Here is a 24,415-nt window from a genome sequence, read left to right as displayed (position 1 = left end):
GCACGTGCGGCTACTGCGCACACAATTCACAAACACAGAAAATATTTTTTTATTTTGTTTGGCGTGTACTTTGGGGGTTACAGCACCCTTTAACGGTCAAGCCAGCCGGCCCTTTACTTATGACACAGGCGCACGCTTGGCACTACTTTGTTGATGCACGTGCGGCTACTGCGCACACAATTCACAAACACAGAAAATATTTTTTTATTTGGTTTGGAGTGTACTTTGGGGGTTACAGCACCATTTAACGGTCAAGCCAGCCGGCCCTTTACTTATGACACAGGCGCACGCTTGGCACTACTTTGTTGATGCACGTGCGGCTACTGCGCACACAATTCACAAACACAGAAAATATTTTTTTATTTGGTTTGGACTGGAGTGTACTTTGGGGGTTACAGCACCCTTTAACGGTCAAGCCAGCCGGCCCTTTACTTATGACACAGGCGCACGCTTGGCACTACTTTGTTGAAGCACGTGCGGCTACTGCGCACACAATTCACAAACACAGAAAATAATTTTTTTTTTGGTTTGGACTGGAGTGTACTTTGGGGGTTACAGCACCCTTTAACGGTCAAGTCAGCCGGCCCTTTACTTATGACACAAGCGCACGCTTGGCACTACTTTGTTGATGCACGTGCGGCTACTGCGCACACAATTCACAAACACAGAAAATATTTTTTTTTTTGGTTTGGACTGGAGTGTACTTTGGGGGTTACAGCACCCTTTAACGGTCAAGCCAGCCGGCCCTTTACTTATGACACAGGCGCACGCTTGGCACTACTTTGTTGATGCATGTGCGGCTACAGCGCACACAATTCACAAACACAGAAAATATTTTTTTTTTTGGTTTGGACTGGAGTGTACTTTGGGGGTTACAGCACCCTTTAACGGTCAAGCCAGCCGGCCCTTTACTTATGACACAGGCGCACGCTTGGCACTACTTTGTTGATGCATGTGCGGCTACAGCGCACACAATTCACAAACACAGAAAATATTTTTTTCTTTGGTTTGGACTGGAGTGTACTTTGGGGGTTACAGCACCCTTTAACGGTCAAGCCTGCCGGCCCTTTACTTATGACACAGGCGCACGCTTGGCACTACTTTGTTGATGCACGTGCGGCTACTGCGCACACAATTCACAAACACAGAAAATATTTTTTTTTTTGGTTTGGACTGGAGTGTACTTTGGGGGTTACAGCACCCTTTAACGGTCAAGCCAGCCGGCCCTTTACTTATGACACAGGCACACGCTTGGCACTACTTTGTTGATGCACGTGCGGCTACTGCGCACACAATTCACAAACACAGAAAATAATTTTTTTTTTGGTTTGGACTGGAGTGTACTTTGGGGGTTACAGCACCCTTTAACGGTCAAGCCAGCCGGCCCTTTACTTATGACACAGGCGCACGCTTGGCACTACTTTGTTGATGCACGTGCGGCTACTGCGCACACAATTCACAAACACAGAAAATAATTTTTTTTTTGGTTTGGACTGGAGTGTACTTTGGGGGTTACAGCACCCTTTAACGGTCAAGCCAGCCGGCCCTTTACTTATGACACAGGCGCACGCTTGGCACTACTTTGTTGATGCACGTGCGGCTACTGCGCACACAATTCACAAACACAGAAAATATATTATTTTTTTAGCACTTGGGGGGAGCACCCCTGATGGACAGAGCACCCCCTGGACAACACTACAGCACCCCTTTAGGACTGGGACACTGCACAGGACTTTGGAGTGGACACAGCCCCTATGGAGAACTGACTGCACAACACAGTCCAGCCAGCCCCTATGGACTTTGAAGTAGTGGACACAGCCCCTATTAACAACAGCAGCACAGCACAACACAGCCAGCCCCTATGGACTTTGAAGTAGTGGACAACAGCAGCACTACACTACACTACACAGCCCAGCCAGCCCTAACTCCCACCCTCCCTCTTCACTGTCCACAGCCGAGTGAGAAAATGGCGCCGACGCGGGTACCTTATATAGGATCCAAAACCCGCGAGACTCGGAAGGCGGGATGATGACGTTTTGCCTCGATTTCAGATCCGAGTCAGGCGGGAAAAGTCGAGCCTGACTCGGATCGGGGGGGCTCGGGGGGGTTCGGATTTCAGAAATCCGAACCCGCTCACCCCTAGTTTTTACCATTCGATGTTTGCTGCCATCGAATGGTAATGGTCCGATGGTGTTGCGATGGTTGCCTTTTTTTTAAAAAATGCTGAGAACCGAGCCGTCCCTGGCTGCAGCTCTCTGCATTGGGCATCTTGATCGTTGGAAGCTGTTTCTGTCTGCAATAGAGGTGTGACCTGTTCTGTCACTACTCCGGGCCCCGCACCTGTCTCCTCCCCATCCCGCCCCCAGTCCCTTCCCCTGCCAGCCGCACTATATGGGTATTTTGCATGCGCAAATCATTTGACTACTTTTTGCCATCAAATACTTTTGCTGCAATGGTTAAATACCATCACATAGAAAGTTTCGATATTGGAAGCCCAGCCATCATTTGATTATGAGCTTCCGATGTCCATCCCTATCACCAGAGGCGGTGTCTAGCAGCACTCAGGGGCTTGTCTAGCACTATGTTCATGTCTTCCTTCCCCTCTTTTCCTTGAAATAAAACTATAGAAGCCTACAGGATCTCCAATTTCTTGCAAGTGAGTCCATCTACGCTGTTGGTTCTACAAGATTTTCTTACTTGACGACTCTATATAGTATTTGAACTTCTAATATTAGACTATCTTTATACACTTTTTTAGTTATGTGAGATCATATACATGAACATTTGTTTCTACAATGTATTTACCCATGCAAGTCTTGTTATCCCATATTAAAGGCAGCTCACTACCCATAGTAAGATATCTCTATCCATATGGATACTGCATTCATTTAGACATCCTTATCAAGGACACAAAAAATATTCTACTGTCCTCACATTGTAAGCATAATAGAGCAACATTGCATGTACTAAGTGCTCCATTTTATACTGGTGTTTTATATAATAGTCTACTGAAGGGTCTGAGCAATCCCAGCCACTTGCAGATGTGTTCCCTGACCCTGCCGATCCTCACTCCTCACTCTATGACATAATCAGAAATGTGCTGCCCCCTTCATTCAGTGTTTTCATCCTCCCTGCAGTGCCCCCAGATTGAGCGCAGGCTGCTGACTTGTAGGAATGACACAAAGTGCCTTTCCTATTATCCTCCATGCCTGTGATGTGCTGTTAGTGTGGCACTGGGCTCTGTTTTCACAGTCCAACATCCTACTCCCAGTCCAGCAGTTGGATATGCTGAGAGCACATTTCAGTCCACACAAGGCAAGAATCTGGTGGACAGGGCGGATCCTGAGGAGGGAGGAGCCAAACATGTATATATATATATATATATATATATATATATATTTTTTTTTTTTTTAATTAAAATTAGTTTGTGCCTACTCTATACTTGGCAAGGAGTGCACTCAGTGCCTGATTCAGACCCGCTCGCAAGCGCTATGCGCTCGCAAGTGGGTCGATGGGCGCGCAGACCGCACGCGCGGCGTGCGCGAACCCTGGAGCGAGTGAGAAATCACTTGCACCAGCGCTCACATCCAAAAGGAGCTGCTGTCGATGTTGATTGACGGCTCACCCCGTTTGGTAGGCGGGTCAGGAGGGGTGGGTGGCTGGCCAAACGGAGGCGTTCCCGAAGGAACATCTGCCGTTTGGGGGTGGCCCCACTGACATCACGAGTGATGTCAGTGGGTAGCTTCTGGCTCTAATAGAGCCGGAAGCTCACTGGGGCTTGCGGCAGACGAGACCCTACCACAAGGGTCTCGTCGCAAGCCCCGATGGTCGCAATGGTCGCGACCATCACCTGGCCGCTCGCTAAAGCTGTGGGTGGTCCCCCACAGCTTAGCGAGCGGCCAGGAGGCCGGACAGAAAAAAAACAAAACACCCTACAGACCTGCAAGCTGCCTCCGGCAGCGAGCGGGTCTGAATCAGGGCCTCAGTCAGCCACACACCAGCAGACACAAATCCATGTTCTTAGGTGGAATTATAAGTGGACCGCTGCTCAGTTTCGCCAAAGGTGAGTATACACTGTGCTTTGGCTATTGTACCATTTTCAAATGAGGCCCTTTGCATACAGTATAATAGTGAAATACAGTATTATAGTGAAATACATTTTCACCTAGTACTGATTAATACACTGCAAAAATATATTGTTCAACTGGGTAATATCATTTTTTAAAACCTGGATTAAAATTGTGTCATCCAGTGCTCTATGTAACAGAGGAATTTTCCTTACTAGATTAACATTGATAATGGACAACAAAATTATTATTTTTTTTCTCAAATGTCAATATTCTGTAATTATAGTAATTACAGTATTTGCTGGATTATTTCTGTTATAATATTATTAAGCAATTTTTGAAAGTCATTATGGGGCAGATGTATTAAGCTCTGGAAACTGATAACTTGGAGAGTGATAATCTACCAACTAATCAGCTCCTGTCATTTTTCAAACACAGCCTGTAACATGACAGTTAGGAGCTGAGTGGCTGGTAGTTTATCACTTTCCAATTTATCACGTTCCAGTGCTTAGTTAGTACATCTCCCCCATTGTACTTTCATAATGAAAGTAAAATCAGTTTTGCATTTTATATTTATTTAGTCAATATTTTATAAGAGAAGTTGTTTCTGAAAATATTATCTATATTTATAAAATGTGTTAAATGTTTAAAATTATGTTTTAAAATATGTATTATAATTACATTTTATCTGTGGTTCCCAAACTTGCAGGGGTTCCTCGGGTTGGTGGTCCAGTGCCAAATAAAATTATATTTAGTCAGTGTGATAGGCAAAACCAGTGCTAATGACTGCCAATCAAATTATATGTGGACAAAAAGAAGTGCAGCCCTGTCAGCCACCACATAACTGAACCTAAGGGTGACATATATGCACTGTTTACTTCATTTAATTTTTGCTGAATTTCTCAGTAAGAAACTTTTGGCGCAGGGGTGCCGTGGAAAAAATGCTGATTCTATAGGGCGTCGTGATTCGATAAAGTGCGGGAAAAGTGTGGGAACCACTGCATTACTGTAGTAGACCTGTAGTTCTGGCAATGAACACTAGGTGGCATACTATTTACATGTATTCCAGTAAGATGTAATACATTTCCAGAAAGTATGTAAACATAACCGTTATCCAGTTTTACACATTCTGATGTTATCCGTTCTCTGTTGTGTTTTGAATTACAGTAAATGCTTATTAACATAAATATTGTATTATACACCAAATTTATTTCCTATACCCTGCAGCTCTGGTTTCGATAAGGTTCTTGGAGCCCCACAGCTGCAGTACAGTGCAGACTACTGACATTCCTTTCAAATAATTTCATCTAAATGTCAAATCATTAACCCTTAACGTGAATAGTGCAGTTCAATTGTGATGGCTTGCATGACATTTTCAGGAGCTGCACATAATACAGTAGCTGTGTTTAGTACAGCCAGGAGAAATGGGGCAAATACAGACCTTTTGCTACATCTAAATGTAGAGTCTGTCAAGCAGCTTATTTTCTGCTCTTGTGTTACCCATTTATTTTTCCGTTTTAAAAACCTGTGAGTTAATTATTTCATAGATGTTGTTTTTTTTTACATCAGCTTTTCATTTGGCCATGGTGAAAATAGTTTGTTTGAAGGTATCATCATTGTTTATTAAGGCAGCAGATAGTCAGAGCTGCACATCACATAGAATACAGTCGCACATAAAAAGTTAGCAGATGAGGCTCACCAATGAGGTCCAGACGTGAGAAAAACAGTAATAATGACCTAGTGGTCACTGTGGCACACTTGTCATCTTGGGCCTCTTTGCTGCTTTTTACACTGTTGATCACCCTCTTCTCCCGCACACCCTTCACTTTATTGGCCTTCATGACACTGTTCTCAAAAGGCTCTTTTCTTACCAATAGAAAGAACTGTTTGTTAGTGTCTCTACCTCTGTCACATTCTCCCAACCACCCCATTATCTGCTGGGGTCCTAGAAGGCTCGATTATTAATGTGCATCTTTACTCTCGGTGAACTAATTCACTCATTCATTCTTTGGTACCATTTCTACTGTCATAACTACTAAATCTTTCTCACCTGACTCTCCCCTTCTTTGCTATGCATTTATAACTAATTGTCTCTGTGCTATGTCCACATAGATGCCCCAATGCTACATAAAGCTTAACATATTTAAGCTAATCATCTTCACTCCTCCCAGAGATACCAACTCCCTTCAACTCCTTGAACGGCTTGTCTAAAACCATCTCACCTGCTACCTCTCAGACAACTATATCCTTGATCCTCTCCTATATGGCTTCCACCCCCTCCACTCCATTAAACCTTCCCTTACCAAAGTCACCAACAATCTTCTCTCAGCCAAATCCAGAGGCCACTTCTCTCTCCTTATCCTTCTAGACCTCTCTGCAGCCTTTGACACCCTCTACTACTGTGCACCCTTCAAACCATGGACCTCTCTGACACCGTCCTTTCTTGGTTCAACTCCTACCTCTATTTCCACTCCATCCATCCTTCCTATGGGCCACCAGTCTCACCTCTATACTGATGAAACTCAGCTTATCTATTCTCAAGACCTCTCACCTTCCCTTCTCTCTAGGGTGTCTATTTACCTTTTTGCCATCTCCTCCTGGATGTCCAAGTGCTTTCTCAAACTCAATATGGCCAAAACTGAACTCATTGTCTTTCCTCCATCTAGAATCTCCTTGCCTCCCGACCTCTCTATTACTGTTAACAACACCACAATCTCCTCTGTTCCCCAACTCCACTGCCTGGGAGTCATTCTGTTCCCCAACTCCACTGCCTGGGAGTCATCGCTCGAATCAGACCCCTTCTCTCCCAGGATGCCACCAAAACCATTGTCCACTCACTTATCATCTCTTGTCTTGACTACTGCAACCTTCTCCTCACTGGACTCCCCCACTTCCATCTTGCTCCTCTCCAATCTATATTAAACGCTGCAGCTAGACTTATCTTCTTCTCCCGCCTCTCCACATCTGCCTCCCCTCTCTGTAAAGCTTTTCACTGGCTCCCCTTCCCCGACAAAATCCTTTTCAGACTCCTAACTATCACGTAAAAGGCCCTCTCCAACTCCACAGCTTCCTAGATCCCCAACGTCATCTCCTTAAACACTTCCTCGTGCCCTCTCCGGTTGTCCAATGACCACCGCCTTTCCTACGCTCTGGTTACAACATCTCGCTCCAGAATTCAAGATTTCTCCTGAGCTTCCCCCACCATTGAAACGATCTCCCTTGTTCCATCAGACTGTACCCCAGCTTGGATTGCTTCAAGCGGGCACTGAAACCCCACCTGTTCATAAAAGCATAGCCGTCTACCACTTAACCATGTCTACCTCACTCCTTTGCTCTCTCCAATTCTCTTACTCTTGCTTTTTGCCCTTAGCTCCCCTTAAACTGGCTCACTCCTTATGTCTTCCGTTTGTCTCTACCTTCCCTTTAAACTGTAAGCTCCATGTTCAGGGACCTCCTCCATCTTGTTCTCAACACCTACTTTTCCTGCACACCTGCCACACATCCTCCTTATGTTTTTGTTTTTTCAGACAAACTAGACCCGTTATTTGTGCCCACGCTGACTCATACAGGTTTCAGCTGACGCTGTACATTGCACACATTGTATCAGTGTGGAGATCTTTAGTGCTATTTGTAATGTACTGTTTTACCCTGTATTAACTTATTGTATTGCCCTGTGTACGGCGCTGCGGAACACTTGTGGCGCCCTATAAATAAAATTAATAATAATAATAATAATGATAACTCCCTCATCGTCAATATCTCCACTATTTACTCAGTTTGCCAAGCCCATGACCTTGGTGCCTCACTTGAGTTCTCCTATCCAGTCTTCTATCCAGTCTCCCTCCCTGTCACCTCCACCCTAAAATTACAGTATTGCCAGCATGCACTCTTATCTTACCGAGAACTGTATGGGGAACCAGAGGAAATAAAATGTATAAGGTTTCATACATCTCATGTGCTCTCTGTTGGTAAATGTTAAATTTTAACTAAATACACTTCCTAATGCTGTATTACTACAGCATCCTCCACTGGCTTGTTTATTATTTTACTGTTTGATGTTCGTTTTTAAGCATTACATTTTATTTTACCTTGCAGATGACTTCACTCCGATTCAGCACAAAACTCCCCAACCTGTAAGAGTTGAGAAGCAGATTCCACCATACAATGGTTTTGGTTCTGAGGAAGATTCTCTTTGCTCTTGTTTGGGACTGCTTCCAAAACCACCACAGCGGGATTTCATAAAATTTATGGAAAAAGACAGGTAGGGTGGTTACTTTAATTCATAATTCATTGAATCCATTATGCTTTTTAAAGTCCACCAAAGTCCTGATTGGCTGTGTATCTTGGAGATAAGACAAAGCACCTGATTGGCTGTCCGATTATTAACAAATCGGACTCTCTGATTTTATATCATTGCACTGCTGGGGGTTTGGTTTATGTGTTATGTTTATTTTATATTTCAACTCTCATTGGACTACATTGGATTAAGCTGGGAATCAGGAAACGGGTAATTATTAAGGGTCTGATTCACCAAGGATCGCAACTGCGATTACGCACCCAATCGGCCGATTGTTACGTTCTGTGCATGCGTATGCATCACACTGCATGTGCACGAACAGCCACTGCGATCGCAGTGACTATGCAGACCCATCGCAGAGTGATTGACAGGAAGTACAGTTTGGGGAGGTGACGTGGGTGGTCGGCGAAACGCAGGCGTGCCAGTGCATTGGAACGCCATTGCAGGGGCGTGCATAAATTAGGCACTGCGATGCCATATGCAGCTTGGGCTTCCACTGCGTGCAATTCGGTTAGCAATTCCTGAGTTAGGTCTGACCTTGTGCAAGTGTGCGTGAGGCTGCGATTGTACTCAATGTTACTGATGCGTTCACAGACTTGCAAAGTATTCGGATGTGTGTAAGGTAAGGTGGGCGTCCTTATTTTGTGCTGCGGCGGCATAGTGATCGCAATGGATTAGCATATCATCACAGTGAGACTACGGGCATAATAACAGCCGCGATCGCAGTTGCTATCCTGACTGAATCAGGCCCCAAATTAGGAATTTTTTAATTTTTTTCTGCCAGTACATTTTGTTTTGTTTTGTTTATGTGCAATAATTACTGTACTAATAAAGCAGTACAGTATTTATAAGGGTGCAATATTTTATAAGCCATTTTATTTGGGGGCACTATATTTTCTATACTTTAAAAGAGGGCACTAATTTATTATTGCATACCACATAATATTTACAAGAAGGTGCAATTTTAATTATTATTACCTTAGTATGCACAACATTGGGCAGGTTATCTCTAGATAAAGGGGGGGGGGCCCGTTTCTTCTTTTACTTTTATTCTAACTACATATCACAGGCCGGAAAGCAGCCGTTGCAGCCACCTTTATCTGTATGTTTTCTCTGCCGCGCGTGGTTATTGGTGATTTGTATGTAAAACACTAAAAGCAATCTGGATGGCATCTTGTGGCAGCTTGCGTTTGAAAAATCTGCTTTTCCTATTTTTTTTTTTTTTCCCCTCCATGAATAGCTTTTGCGGTATTTCCCGATACATGCATTAACCCTGTATAGACACTTTTTAACCATACCTAGAGGCACTTTTTACCTACGTAGACGCTTTGCCAAAATTATATTTTCTATAATGTTTTTTATGAATTTCTAAAATAAAAAAAATAAAAAAAAACATTTTCACTGAGAATGTTTGACTGTGGCCCCTCACACACTCACGCACTCACACACTCACGCACTAACACAATCATTTTGCTTGTGTGAGAATTTTAGCCATCCCTGTTCTCAACAGCAATCGTATGACACTCTCCAATTTCAGACATAATATTAGGGATTCAGAGCCAGACGCATATAGCGCTCGCTCGTTCAGAAAAAGGGGGTGGCTATTCAAATGAACCGTTCGCTCTTTGCGGTCTGTTGACGCCTCCATGTCTGAACGAGCGAACAAAACATGCGGACGTTTATTTGAAAAATACGCCCCCTGGCCGCTAGCATCATACGTCATGTCCACTATTTATTAGATTAATCGAGTACATCGAACAGCGTATGAACTGCTCGCTATTCTTGTGGTTGGTTTTTCCTACCACTATATTGCGAGCAGTTCTGACTATAAAGCAACCAGGTGACGTGGTCAATGACGCTGCTGTTTTAATTATGCACACCCATAAAACGCCCGTTTTGACCTTTAAGCACGCCTGCGTTCTTAATTCCACTCCCCGTTTTCAAGCACCTTCCCCTGTTACCACCCACATACGCCTCCTCCTGTCACTCAAAATAGCAGGCATTCACTATTTAGCGAACAAACGATTTTCGTCCGCACTGACTGGTTCGCGCATCCGTATTATAAACCGTACGCATGCGCAGATCGGCGAATATCGCTCGGAACGAGCGTACTGCTGCTTACGAGCGGCTCTGAATCAGGCCCTTTGTTCCTAAATATATATGATCTATTGTTTCTGTCACACTAAGTGCAAACATATAAATTCATTATTCATGTTGTTTATTTTGGTGTTTGCAGCTACTTTGTAATACAATTACCTTGTTGAGTGAAGTTGTTTGGCTCACATTGCTGTGGAAAATTAATTGATTGACAAGTACAAGTGGCCTGGTTTGGCTTCAGGAGTAAGCTTCATATTCACATAATACAAAGACTATTATTTTTGTCTCTTTTAAACTTTTGTCTGCTCTATTTTTGTAAGTGAAATCTCACGGCTAAGGCATTTTAGTGATAGAGTGACAATGCTGCTTAGAATATGCCTACCTTAGTAGATGACTGAACTGGCTTGATCTTCTGACTCATCCAACAGTAGACTCTGGGGTTCATTTAGGACAGACAGCAAAAAGTGTGTGTTTCACTTTTGTATCAGTATAACAGCTTTTCTGCTTGGCACACAATCACTGGTGGCTGTGATGATTTTGAAAGCTCTTTGTGGCTAAAGATGTACACATCCTATGAACTTTGTTGTAAAGTCATGGCTAAGAGCCAACTGTATGATTTCCATTGGTTATATTCCCTAATTAGTACCAGTACCTTAATACTAAATATGATATTGTTATATTATTTAATACTAATGAAGTTGAGAAAGAAAGGGTCAAATTTGTGTGGCAGGTATCTTATATTTTAATCTATTATTTATTTACGTTGCTGAGCAAGCTGCAATAAATTCTCATGAATTAAGGAAATGCCTTAAAGTTTTGATCAACTATTTTGCATCGAATCAGAGATGAAAAACTGTATTGGTTTTCTGCTTTTTAACTGTTTTTCTAACTGGTCACACATTGGACTGCCCTGATCATCTCAGTGTCCTACTGATTTCTGCATCCATTCACACAGCTGTCATCTTTGTGCCTATACACACCATCCACTGTTTAACCATCACAAAACAAGAGTACTGATGTCAGAAACGTACAGTATCAGCTTTTCCTCTGAGGCATGCAGCTCTTGATCAGCTTCATTGACTGCCTCTATCCAGGGTCGGACTGGCCCACAGGGGTACAGGGGAAATCCCCAGTGGGCCCCACTGCCTGATGGCCTGTCCCCTCCTCTAGTGGTCAGGTTCCAGACTTAAATTTTAGAGTGAGATTCAGGGGGTATGGGCAGCGTCAAAGGGTATCCTGTACTTGCAGCCTATGGTGATATAAGGGTTTCCTCAACCCTTATGGCACAAATTGAAATACAAGAGTACTCTCTGGGTGCTTGGAGGGTACAAATATAAAATATGTGTCTATGACACACAGCTGTAACTAGGTATTACCTTACTCACCCATTTAGGGAGAGCACATATTCAGTATCTGGGAGGAGCCACAAGACTGTCACAGATTAATTAAGTAGAAATGGTAAACTCAGCATAAATAACAGTTGATTTTACTGCTTGAGAAAGCGGCAAGGAGCTGTGAAAGGCATCCAGTTTTACTTATCAGAGAGAAATATTAAAATTTTTTCTTGTGTTTTATTTTATTTTTTGGTCTATATGATCTTATGCCAACACTGTATGTTATTTTTTTAATGTTTTTTTTTATTAATTTTATACTTAGCTACATACTTACTGTCTATTATAGTCAAAACTGTTTTAAACCTGCAGGTTTATCCCTATAAGTGTACAGTTAACGGGTGAAAACACCCAGTTAATGCATAGGTCCATGAACTTTTCACGGAACTGCACTTAATACCCCTTTTTAACACTCGTTAACTGCACTTAATACCCCTTTTTAACACTCGTTAAAAGGGGGCTCGGGTGAAAAAAGGAGACTAATTGAATAGCCTCAGGCGATAAAGCCCAAGGCTACCTCCCTTTTCCATCGAGGCAAAGTTAACACCTCTAATTGCATTCCTCTCTTACTGTATTGATGAGGCAGGCATCAACTAATGGCATATTGGCCAAAAACAGATTGCTGTCTCCAGGGTCTTCCCAACGTTCAGGTGAGAATTGATGATGTGGTCTTATTATTGAGCATTAGATCACTATTTTAAGGACTGTACACTCTGTATTCATCACTTGGTGACTGTAGAATAAGGAAGCATACCACTACAAACATCCACGTGTATGAGCATCAACATGCAAGGGCACGGTTGTTTCACAATGCCCCTGGAATTTGTATCTATATGTTGTTAATTTGATATATTTGGAGCTTACTATGAGAGTGAACTCAAGCTTCAACTTATACATACATACATACCTACATGCATATATTGACATGTTCAGCCAGTGTATTATTATTTTGCAAGTACTGTGCATGTTCTGACTTATGTATCTAACTTCCTTCTCATTTCTCTCTCACCAGGAATGGTCTGGAAAGCAATATTCTTAGGTTTGTTGCAAAACTTATCAGTGACAATCCAATTGATAAAGAAAGAAAGTTCATCATCTCCTATTTCTTAAGTGATGACACCATAGTTGTGTTTGAGCCCACACAACGAAACTCAGGTATTATCGCTAAACTGTTTTACTGGTTTTAATAACCATATGTAGAACTAATTACTGCTGAAAATGTATAGCTTGGTAATTTGTTACTTTCAGTAACATGCTAGGCATTTATCATGCTTTGACCCTAATAAAACAACTAACTAACTAAACAATGATAGTGATATAAGAAAGTACAACATAAAATAATCAATGTTTTGCCCACCACAGCTGTCTTTTTTTTTCCTAGTGTTTCTTTAGTGGATGATAATGTTTGATTGTAGAGATATGATGAGGTGTGACAGTATAGATCCCCCATGGTAGCTCTTTTTAGGTGGGTTAACACTTACTGTAGTTGTTTTAAAGTCAGTGACGAGCATAGGCATGCACAGGAACCGGCAACAGTATTTTGCAATAGGCCCATATCCCCCCCACTCAGAGACTGGTCACAACACGCCGGAGCCCGGCTCCCTCTTACCGGGTCTGGCGGCGCTGGGTGTCTCTGGGTGGCTGCAGGACTACAGCGTGCACTGGCCTCCTACTGGCCAGAGTCCATCCAAGTGATGTTTCCCCGCTGCCTGCTCCCCAGCAGCTGTGGGGGCTGTCGGCAAGTCTCTCTGCTCTAGGGATGGCCATTGACCATCAATGATTCATAATCATCGATGGTTTATGGGCTATGTTGAATGCTTTTACCGTCGATGGGGGACAACCAGATGGTTTCCCTCCATCGGTGGCAAAGCATAACCAAATGTTTTTTATTTTATTTTACAAGGTGCCAGGACACGGAGCATAGCTCTTCCCCTGACACCCATGAAGCCCCGTCCCCAAGTTCTGAGTGGCCCACAGACTAGTTAGTCAAAAAAACAAAGGGATGACCATCGGTTGCATAGTTGGTAACCATTGATGGCGACTTGCTATATTGTCATTGATGGTAACCACACTGATGGCCATTCCTCGGCGGCTGTTGGAGAGCGACTGTGGCATCCATAGTGACACGCAGGGCAGGTGCGCCAAAGTGTGAAGCCCCATTTGCCTTTAAATTCCTTCCTGAGCTTCCAGTTCCTACCTGAGCTTCCATTGTAATTCTTAGTGATTGATCTAGTTTGTTTGACTATTCTTTTCATCTACTCCCCTGGAGTTTGTAGTCCATGAGCGAGTGGGTTAGAGGGGCCATTGCGGCACCCCCTATTCCAGCTCCTGCAAACACCAATGGTGTAGAGGCAAGATCATCATTTTCACAGGAGAATGAGACTGTTGCCTTTGAGCAGGACATTCATATAAGGCAATTGTGCCCCAATTAGCAGGCACAAATTGCATTAACTAAAAAAACACCCAATTGCGACCATATACAAAGTGTTGAAATGTTACTGGGGAGCATACTGTATGTAGCTGGTTTACATTACATTTACACCTCCCACTTGTGCCCGTGTCTTAAACCATTTATTTTATGTGCAACAAACACATTCGCTATTTATCCATAGAACTTAAATAAACCTCTGTAATACAACCAAACAACTGTGTCTCGTGTATTAAAAAAAAAAAGCCTAAACACGCACACAACATAACATAATAAATGTCAGAGCCACAAAAATATCACCAATCAGCATCAGCAGAGCATTCACAAGCAGCTAATTAGAAGCAGTTTGTTAGTGCTGGGAACTGTCATCATCTGCTATGTGTATCTGCTCCTGGTCACCTGTAAATAATGCGACTTTCCTCAAGCGTTCATCTTTTCCAGGCTGAATGGGTTGATGATTCCGCAAACACATCTGTACTGTACTACAATAGAACACCCTGTACGACCTGTCCAGGTATAAGTGTCAGAGTCACACAAATCTACATGAGCACATATGTGTGTGCCTGCTGCTCTGAGAATTTGCGCAAGATATGCTATGCAAATGGCATAGTGCTCACTCTACATCAGACCCGTTATGTCTTCTTAATATTTAATCAGTGTTTGGCACTTAAAGTCCCCACGTAATTTCATCAGTTGTCTGAGTGATGTCCATACATTACATCCGGTACTTAGAAGTTTAGTAGCACATTTGATCATTTGCCACAATCATCATAGTAACTCCTGTAGTCAGTGGCCCGCGCACAGTAAGTGTGTGCTCAATATTTGTCATTGGACATCATGCTCTCTGCTGGCCACATGCTCACAGATGCAGTGGAGCTCACCAGTGGAGAAACAGAGATGGTACACGTGTATACAGCGTAAGACGCTCCGACAGGAGTAGAGTACTATGCTTCACTTTAATTTTTGCATCTTATACTCATTGCAGATGCAGCGAAAAGCCTCTCACAGTGTACTAGAGACGCTGGGCTGCGACACTAACCGCACAGGAATTGGTTTTACATATGTACAAAGTCGCAGATTAAAAACGGAACTTGGAATGAGAAAAAGCTGTGGCCGCTCACATCATTTTTACACAGATTCAGACTCATTCGAACGCAGATGTACAAATGTCGCACATCAATTTGATCAGTGCAATGTAGTTTTGTTGATCCAAGTTATTTTATGCGAATAATACACACGTTTCAAGCGAGAAAGACGCTCAGCACGGACGAGTTGTCCAGGGACCTGGCAAGCTAAGAGGGGCTATTCAGTGTGACTGAAGCCACATTGTATGATGACACATTCGATTCAATTCACCGGGAGCTGAATAGCGCCTGGAGGGAGATCCTGGAGCAATTCAATTCACCGCAATGTTTACTCTGACGGGAAGTATTTAAGTCGGAGAATGTCGGTTCTCATGACTTAACCTGAGTGTTTAGTCGCAAGAACTAGCATTCTCCGACTAAAGTGCCGGCTGCAAGGCTGTTAGCGCCATGCTAAGCTTGAAAACGGCCCTGCACCCGGCACTTTGGTCGGATTTCTCCTGGCACCCTCAGGAGGATGCCAGGAAAAATCATTGGTCGGACTAAACAGCGCGCTGAATTAAATAGCTCCGAGAGCTCCCTCCCGGCAGGCGCTATTCAGTTGACACTAAATTGAATCGCCCCCATTGTGTCCAGTAGCTTAACTGAGATGGATTTCCACTAGAGCTTACATACAACCCTGTCCTTTGGGGCGGTGTCCTGCGCTGTGATCGGCGGCACCCTCGCACACCCCTAGTTACAGCCCTTCCAGTATGGCTCACAGTATCTGACTGGACTGGAGCGCTGCTAACCTCACTCCAGCTATGATTATGATCGTAAACTCTGCTTTGTAGATACATATATTTAATAAAAAATGGATTGTATTGACTTGATCCAACTATATATTGACTGCAAAATGTTAGAAGCAGCTACTTGTCTTTTATCACACCACTTCATTGTGCTCATTGTTTATTTTGTTTGCACAATAATGTTTTTAGGAGTCCTGGGTGGCAAGTTTTTGGAAAGGTGTCGTGTTAAGAAACCTGGACAAGAGTTATTCAAAAGCGAACTGTCTGATTACTTCAAAGCTGCAGACCTGTTTGTTGGAGCCAGGGTGAATTTTCATGGACACAACTTTATTTTAGTAGATGCAGATGAATATGTATTCAACTACATGGAGAAGAATGTAAACGAGGTCAGCATAATATTTAATTTGTTTGAAATATTCTTTCATTATTTTATTTAACTATTCTCATTTGGATTTATTCCTAATTACCAATGCCATAAGCTTCAGACTGCTCAGGTGCTGATGATGAAGACAACTGTAACACAGATGTACAGTAAGCTGCTATGTACACAGTTGATGGCTAGAGATTGTGGATTATCTGTTAAAACAATATTAAAGTAGAAATGACCAGTGGCCAATTAGAACTGTCAATATGAATCTGCTAAAATGGCTGCAGAAAAAGCTCAAATATTCCTGTTTGGAGAGAGATGACTCAAACCCTGGTGCTAGTTATAATCGGATGATGATGATGACTGTCGCAGACTGCGTTGGATTGGTCAACTGCATCTAAGACACACCCAGTAATGCAAGTGATATAAAACTGCTGCCGCTGTGATTTAAAAGCAAGATTGTAGTGTACTGAATACTTAGTTTAAAAAAAACAAAGTATCTTTCTTACACTGTTTCGGAAGTGTAAGGTTATCCAAATGCTTATTAGTTTTAATAGGTCAGTTTTATATTCTCGCCAAGTGACTTGGTTACGTAACTGTGTGTTCTGGCGCCCGGTGCAGGGCACGCTTCCTCCGCATGACGTCTTGCCGAGGGGGCAGGGCCACAATCACAGGGAATGACAGCAATGTCCGGAGCATTCTCAGGATGCTTCGGGGGACTGTAAGGGCAGCGGTGTGCACGTCTGAAGCATCCTAAGGACGCTCCAGGCGGCACTGCTGCAGACATTTTGGCTGCAGGGTACCATTCCAGGCACCCTGCTAGCCAAATGCAGTGACTGTGGGTGAGTGACTGTGCCGTCCGCAGGGCTCTGCACTCTGTGTGGCAGGCACCGCTCGCATACCCCTTGCTACTTCTCTTCTACACTTCCTGCCATTTACTATAATGTGAATTATCTTTTTAGCATTTCTGTGCTCACAGTGAGACCATACCTCCTGTGGCATTCCTGGCTCACCTGCTACTATTAGTTGTATGAGAGGAATAGGATTGAAAGACCGACGGCTCAATAGCCGCCGGTTCAAATCCCGACAGTGGAAGGCCGACAGCAGAAGATCCCGACGCCTGGTGGTTAGTATCCTAACCCACCCCTCTACCCTCCCAACCCTAACCCTCCCTTAGGGGAGCCTAACACTAACCCCCCCCCTAGTGGCTAACCCTAACCTCCCCCCAGAGGTGCCTAAACCTAAGCCCCCCTCCCCATACCCTAAACCTAACCCTCCCAGGGGTGTCTAACCCTAACCTCCCCCTGGTGGTGCCTGACCCTAACCCCCCCTTCCCCTAGCCTAACCCTAACCTTCCCCGGTGGGGTGCCTAACCATAAGTTTCCCCGAGGGTCCCTAAACCTACCCCCCCCAGTCCCCGGGCTAAGTGTTATACCTACCCGGCATACAACGATCGGGATGGCGGGGGTCAGTCTTACAACATCAGGATTAAGATAGGCGTCGGTATGCAGAGTTGGTCACTGGAATCTGTTGCAAGCTGAGATTAGGTTGTATAATGCAGCTGTTTTCCTCTGGACGTTTGCGTCCAACTCTGAGAGAGGTCCAGTGTCACTGCTGTTCCTGCCGTAAAGGGGACTTACAGTAGGCAACATATTTATTAGTCACTGTTACAGAGCCCATCTACCACTCAGTCTACTACATTTTCAACAAATTTTCAGTTGACTGTTACCTGATGGCTCTAATACTCTGATTGGCTGCACACTTGTGCTACGAATGTTGTAGTGCTCTGATTGGCTACCAGTTGGTTCATATTGGCCTACCCAAAATTATGTATGATAAAAAATAACTAGAACAGAAGGTGCTCCGACCCTGGTAAAAGGTGCTTAAAAAGAGCACATTGAAATAATTACATTTTATTTTCATAGAAACAAAAACATTTTTATGTTGAATAACATGAATTCCCTAACAAAATAATAAAAAAAGCAAAACAATTTTAATAAATTAAAAAATATGCTTGGGAAACAATTTTAGCTATCCCATACCAGGTAACATAATATGCCACATAACTCCATTCCACATCAGCATTCCACATCAGCTCTTACCCAAGGCATTGACATTGGCTCAAATGTGACAGTTAAAAATAACCACTCAAAAATCCTAAACATCATCTGAAAGTTGAGCTTGGCTAGAAAGTTAACAAGATAAGAAAAGTTTATATACTTTATCTTAAAATATTCACAATCTATAAAAACATCACCAGGCAGCATAGCAGGCCAAACGTTGCAATTTATTCTCCACGACATTCCATGGTTTATTAATGCATTTTTTTTCTGCCCAGAAACAGCTAATTTAATTCCTTAACCGCGTTTTCAAATATAGACATTTATCATTTCAATTTATGTTTGGCATGGAGAAATACGTGCCATTTCTCTAACACTAAAACTTGTTTTTTCATTGTTATAATGTTGGACTTTTTTTTTTAAGCCATTTTGCTTTAAGGGCAAGTAAATCAACTTCACACATTACAAAATGGGTGTGCCCTTCTATAAGGTACACAGAATAAGAGATTTACCTGCTGATGAATAGGTACAGTTAGAAAATCTACATGGGGAAGATGTACAGTATCAAACTCTTTAAGAGAACAGATGGAAAAGTTGCCCATAGCAACCAATCAAGCTACTAGCCAGTGGCGTCATGCGGGGGGTGTGGGCCGCACCCGGGTGTCATCCTCGGAGGGGGTGACACCAAAATGCTGGGTTCTCTGCAGTGACAGGAGTCATGCTGCAGTGTGACATTCTCCTGCAGCATCAGGCTCCTTTCATAGAAGCGGAGCTGACAGTGCTGACAACTCAGTGTCAGGGGGCAACCCAGCAATTTCGGCGATGCTGAGCTGCCCCTTCCCAGAGCGAAGTGGTCGGGATCCCCAGAGAGGCCACACCCTTTATTTTAGACCACACCCACATTTTGGGCACTGGTGGTCCTCCGGCGCGTAGGGATAGTCAGAGTGCGCACCGGGTTTCACCAAACTAAACCGGACTACTAGCTATCAGTTTATAGAATGTACTCACTGTTTCTTAACAGTGGCCCTTATTCAGAGCCGGACGCTCTGACAGAACGCTCGCTCTCTGAATCAGGGCTGTCCCTCTGAATTTAAGAGCTGCCTCCTGGCCGCTTGCATAGCTGTGGGTGACCACCCACAGCTATAGCGAGCGGCCAAAATGATGGTCGCGATGGTCAAGACCATTGCGACCATCGGGCTTGCGACGAGATCCTTGCGTTAGGGTCTCATTGCCGCAAGCCCTGGAGTGCTTTTGGCTCTATCAGAGCCAAAAGCACTCCCACTGACATCACTTGTGATGTCAGTGGGGCCGGCCCCAGACGGTAGGCGTTCCCATGGGAACGCCTCCGTCTGGGCAGCCTGTCACTCACCATCGACAGCACACCCCCTTTGGTGCGAGACCCATAACGACGGCTTGGCCGTCGTTATTCGGGTCTCGCGCATGCGCACGACAGCTGCCTCCATCGTGCGCATGCGCACTTGGCCAACATCGACCCGCTTGCGAGCGCTCAGCGCTCGCGAGCGGGTCTGAATTAGGCCCAGTATTCCCATGAGTTCCACTCATTATTTTTAGTTTTGCAATTAAAAAAAAAAATACCAAAAAACATGTACAGTACCTTTCTTGCTCTTCAAAAAGTACATTTACATGTTTATGTTCAGTTTACGTGTCTCATTAAGCATCCAGCTTTACAGCATCCTGCAGCCAGTATCGCTGCCGCAGTGCCGCCCATAGCATCCTTTGGACGCTCTAGGCATGCAACCTGCAAATTCTATAGCAGCCTGAAGCCTCTTGAGGACTCTTCAGACAGTGCTGGACTTCCTGGCGCTGGTAGCCCCACTCCCTCGGCGCGACGTCATGACCTCATGCGTTCAAAGGGTGCCGTGTTACGGCACTTTATGCACTCCAATAATTCTCCATGCTGCTTAACCGTATTGTAGTATTCCACTGGGGCCCCTACCCACTCATTCACGGGAATACAAATGTAAACCGTCAATAAAATAAACTTACATGATGTAAAGTGAGGTTTACGAATTCCACATCCCTCTTCTCTTCTCCAGTTCACATTGTAGTTCCTGCTCTGCACCTGCACCCCTGAGCCCACCCCCTAAATCCAGCTGTGTGGCTGCAGGCTGGGAGATAGGTAGAGAATGCTGTCTGGCTGCTCTGATTGTGTGTAATTCACTATCAGAGCTGTCGAGAGGCATTTTTCTCTGCCTGCCCCTCAGCTTGCTGCCCTATGCACAGAGCATGCGGCCGTACACTCCATGTAGACGCCCCTTGGCCCAGCCTGCCCCTGCCTGAAGGCTCCTAGAATCGTTAGGCCCTGTGCAACTGCCCAATGTGCCTATACGTTAAAATGGCAATGCTGCTATCAATGAATATTTACACTTCAGTGTAAGTCTAATTAGTTACATTTAACAATACTTTTCAATACAGCTTTAGTTATTCAAACTTTATAGTCGAAACAAAAATGTTATCCTTAAACAATTGTACAGACTTAATTACAAGATACTGGGACTGATTCAGCAGTGCCCCGCTGATCGCAGATTCCTGATTATCGGGAATCTGCGCATGCGCAGGACCCATTCTGTGAGTGTGCAGGATCCGAGTGTGCAGAATGGGTCCTGCTTAGTCACATGCAGCCCCTTCTGTGCCTCTGTTTGATAGACAGGCAGAGGCATCTAAGGGGCGGTGCAGGGGCGGCCGGCATTCCCGGGAACATGGGCGTGTCCACCCCGCTTTCCCGGGAGTGACAAGCCCAGGGACTGCGTCGACCAACACAGTGTCCTGGCCTCGCAAGCCGAAGCTCACACAACTGGTTGGCGGCCCAGCGCCATCCAACATCGCGCCCATCGACCACCGATGGTTGCAATAGTGATCCCAGCCTACAACCTCTGTCGCAGTGCTGGGATCGCAAATGCAGTGTTATATATCTCCTGCTGCATTTGCATAATAGCAAGGACAGAATTGCAAAGCTGCCTGAGTAAGGGGGTGTGGGGGCGGAGTCAGCCTGCTTTCCCAGAAATGGGGGCATGTCCATCCCGTTTTCCAGGAGTGGCAAGGCCAGGGACTACGTCGACTAATGCAGTGTCCTGGTCTTGCAAGCCGGCCAGCCTGAGTAAGCTGAGGCTTACTCAGCTGGCTGGCGGCCCAGCGCCGTCCAACATCGCGACCATTGACCACCGATGGTCGCGATGATGATCCCAGCCTGCGACCTCCATCGCAGTGCTGGGATCGCAAATGAAGCAGAGGGTGTCATACACCTCCTGCTGCATTTGCATAATAGCAAGGACGGAATTGCAAAGCTGCCTGCGTGCACTACATCCTATCTACAGCCTGCCTGCAGCTTTGCAATTGCGATCCTTGCTGAATCACCCCCATTATCCATACCTTTACCAAATTTTTTAATTTTCTGTTAATCACTCTATTAAGTATATTTTTATCATTCTGCCTTTGTTATAGACAATTTTCAACCATAAATAGATTTATTTTCAAAAATTGAAACTAACCATCCCAAATTAGCAATGTTACCTCGGAGGTACAGTAGTTCTTACCATACGGTAAAGGAACACTGTCACCAGATATGTAATTTTTATTTATATTTCCCTTATGCTGGGTACACACTGACAGATACATTGGCCGATCAATTGATCAGCCAAAATATCTGCTGCCCGTTGGCCAGTGTGTACCAGCGATATATCTGTGAACATCGTCTTTCACCGACATATCGCATTGGCTGTGCTGCACAGCCGATGGACAGATATTTCTGCAGACATATCTCTCCATCAGCAAGTGTGTACGGGCGGTCTGCAGACCGCCCATACACAGCGGCAGCCATGAGGAGGGGGGCAGGACACGCCCCCCGACCGCCGGGACCCGAGGGCACAAGCAGATGATGGCCGTTCAGTGTGTATGAACGACCATCATCTGCAGATATATCTGCAGATCACTCTATCTGCAGATATATCTGTCAGGTGTGTACCCACCTTTAAGCTGGGTACACACTGACAGATATATTGGCCGATCAATTGATCAGCCAAAATATCTGCTGCCCGTTGGCCAGTGTGTACCAGCGATATATCTGTGAACATCGTCTTTCACCGACATATCGCATTGGCTGTGCTGCACAGCCGATGGACAGATATTTCTGCAGACATATCTCTCCATCAGCAAGTGTGTACGGGCGGTCTGCAGACCGCCCATACACAGCGGCAGCCATGAGGAGGGGGGCAGGACACGCCCCCGACACGCCCACCGGGTCACGCCCCCCGACCGCCGGGACCCGAGGGCACAAGCAGATGATGGCCGTTCAGTGTGTATGAACGACCATCATCTGCAGATATATCTGCAGATCACTCTATCTGCAGATATATCTGTCAGGTGTGTACCCACCTTTAAGCTGGGTACACACTGACAGATATATTGGCCGATCAATTGATCGGCCAATGTATCTGCTGCCCGTCGGGCAGTGTGTACCCACGATATGTCGGTGAACATCGGCATTCACCGACATATCGCATTGGCTGTGCTGCACAGTCTGCAGACTTAACTGTCCATTGGCAGGTGTATACGGGCGGTTGGCAGACCGCCCGTACACACACAGTGGCAGTCGCGAGGAGGGGGGCAGGACACGCCCCTGCCCACCGGGACACGCCCCCTGGTCGCTGGGACCTGCGGGCAGGCACAGATGATGGTTGTTCAGTGTGTACGAACAACCATCATCTGCAGATATATCTGTATAGTATGTTCCCACCTTTAGTCTCACTCTTCACTGTGCAACAAGCCAATAATTAGCATTGTTATCACTAATTAGCTGAGAGCCTGAGGCAGACACAAAGGGCCTGATTCAGACTTGTTCGCTAAGCTGCGAGCGCATGCTATGGGCGATTATCGCACATTTGCGCAAACCAGTCACTGCGGCCGGGAATCGTGCGCTCGTAGTACACAGACTGGCCACTACTTTGAGTGACAGAATGTGCCGTTCGTGGGTGGTAACAGGGGAAGGTGCTTGTGAACCGCGGAGTTGTGCTGTGAACACAGGCGTGTCTGTCCGTCAAAACTGAGTTTTATGGGTGTGCATAATTAGCAAAGTAGCGTCATTGAACCCGTCACTTGGTTGTATTTCAGTCTGCAATGATGGCAGTGCTTGCGGTGGGGTAGGGTCTACCTCAAGCGCTGCGTGCAGCTCCGATGGCTCTCGATGTCACCGATTAATCACACACTTCCTGGAGATGACGTGGGCTATGAAAGAAAGGTGGGCGTCTTTATACTGCGGCGTGCCTCTCTAAGGCATACAGGACGTCCTTTCACCAGACAGTGCGATCGCAGCATTTGCATACCCGGACCCTTTTAGCTGCATGAGAGCGCAGCTTAGCGTCCGGATCTGAATAAGCTCCCAAGTACACTGAACATGTTATGCTTTTAGGATTTCTTTAATCATGCAAAGGTGAGTTACACTATTTTGCTTAGTCAGTAATTATCCCACCTGCTTTCACTGACGGAAATTCTGAAAACATGACCTGTTGGTGGTACTTGAGGATTGGAGTAGAAAAGAGCGTTTTAATGAATACAGCAAGAGGTTTCTCTAGTCGGATCTCACTGTTATGCACAGTAACATTTCAGAGACAGTGTGGACTTGCACACCATAGATGAATAATACAGATAGATGTGGCTTTTCATTTTTATAATATTGGCTCAACCCTCAAATTGACAGAACAAAAAAAAAAGATGCTTTTCTGAATTGGCCAATAAATACCACTAGGTGGAGAGCTAGTATAAGGAATGGTACGAGAAGGACAGAATTGTTACTGTTATGCAGGTTTAGTGTAGCTGAGGCAA

At 44.8% G+C, this 24,415-nt stretch overlaps 1 protein-coding gene across 2 annotated transcripts in view; it reads left to right on the top strand.

Annotated features, from left to right (window-relative positions):
• The window catches only part of EFHC2 (EF-hand domain containing 2), an 82,098-nt gene that overhangs the window by 39,126 nt on the left and 18,557 nt on the right, over positions 1-24,415 (top strand). For both annotated transcript variants that reach the window (XM_088444916.1, XM_088444917.1), the window contains 3 exons: positions 8,163-8,328; positions 12,865-13,007; positions 16,340-16,536. In XM_088444916.1, coding sequence (XP_088301042.1) covers positions 8,163-8,328; positions 12,865-13,007; positions 16,340-16,536 — 506 coding nt within the window. The remainder of the gene's footprint in view (positions 1-8,162; positions 8,329-12,864; positions 13,008-16,339; positions 16,537-24,415) is intronic.

Source organism: Taudactylus pleione, unplaced genomic scaffold (assembly GCF_031769625.1).
Source record: "Taudactylus pleione unplaced genomic scaffold, aTauple2 ptg000374l, whole genome shotgun sequence".
NCBI lineage: Eukaryota > Metazoa > Chordata > Amphibia > Anura > Myobatrachidae > Taudactylus > Taudactylus pleione.
Note: the sequence above shows the minus strand (reverse complement) of the source record. Positions and strands in the feature narration are given on the sequence as shown.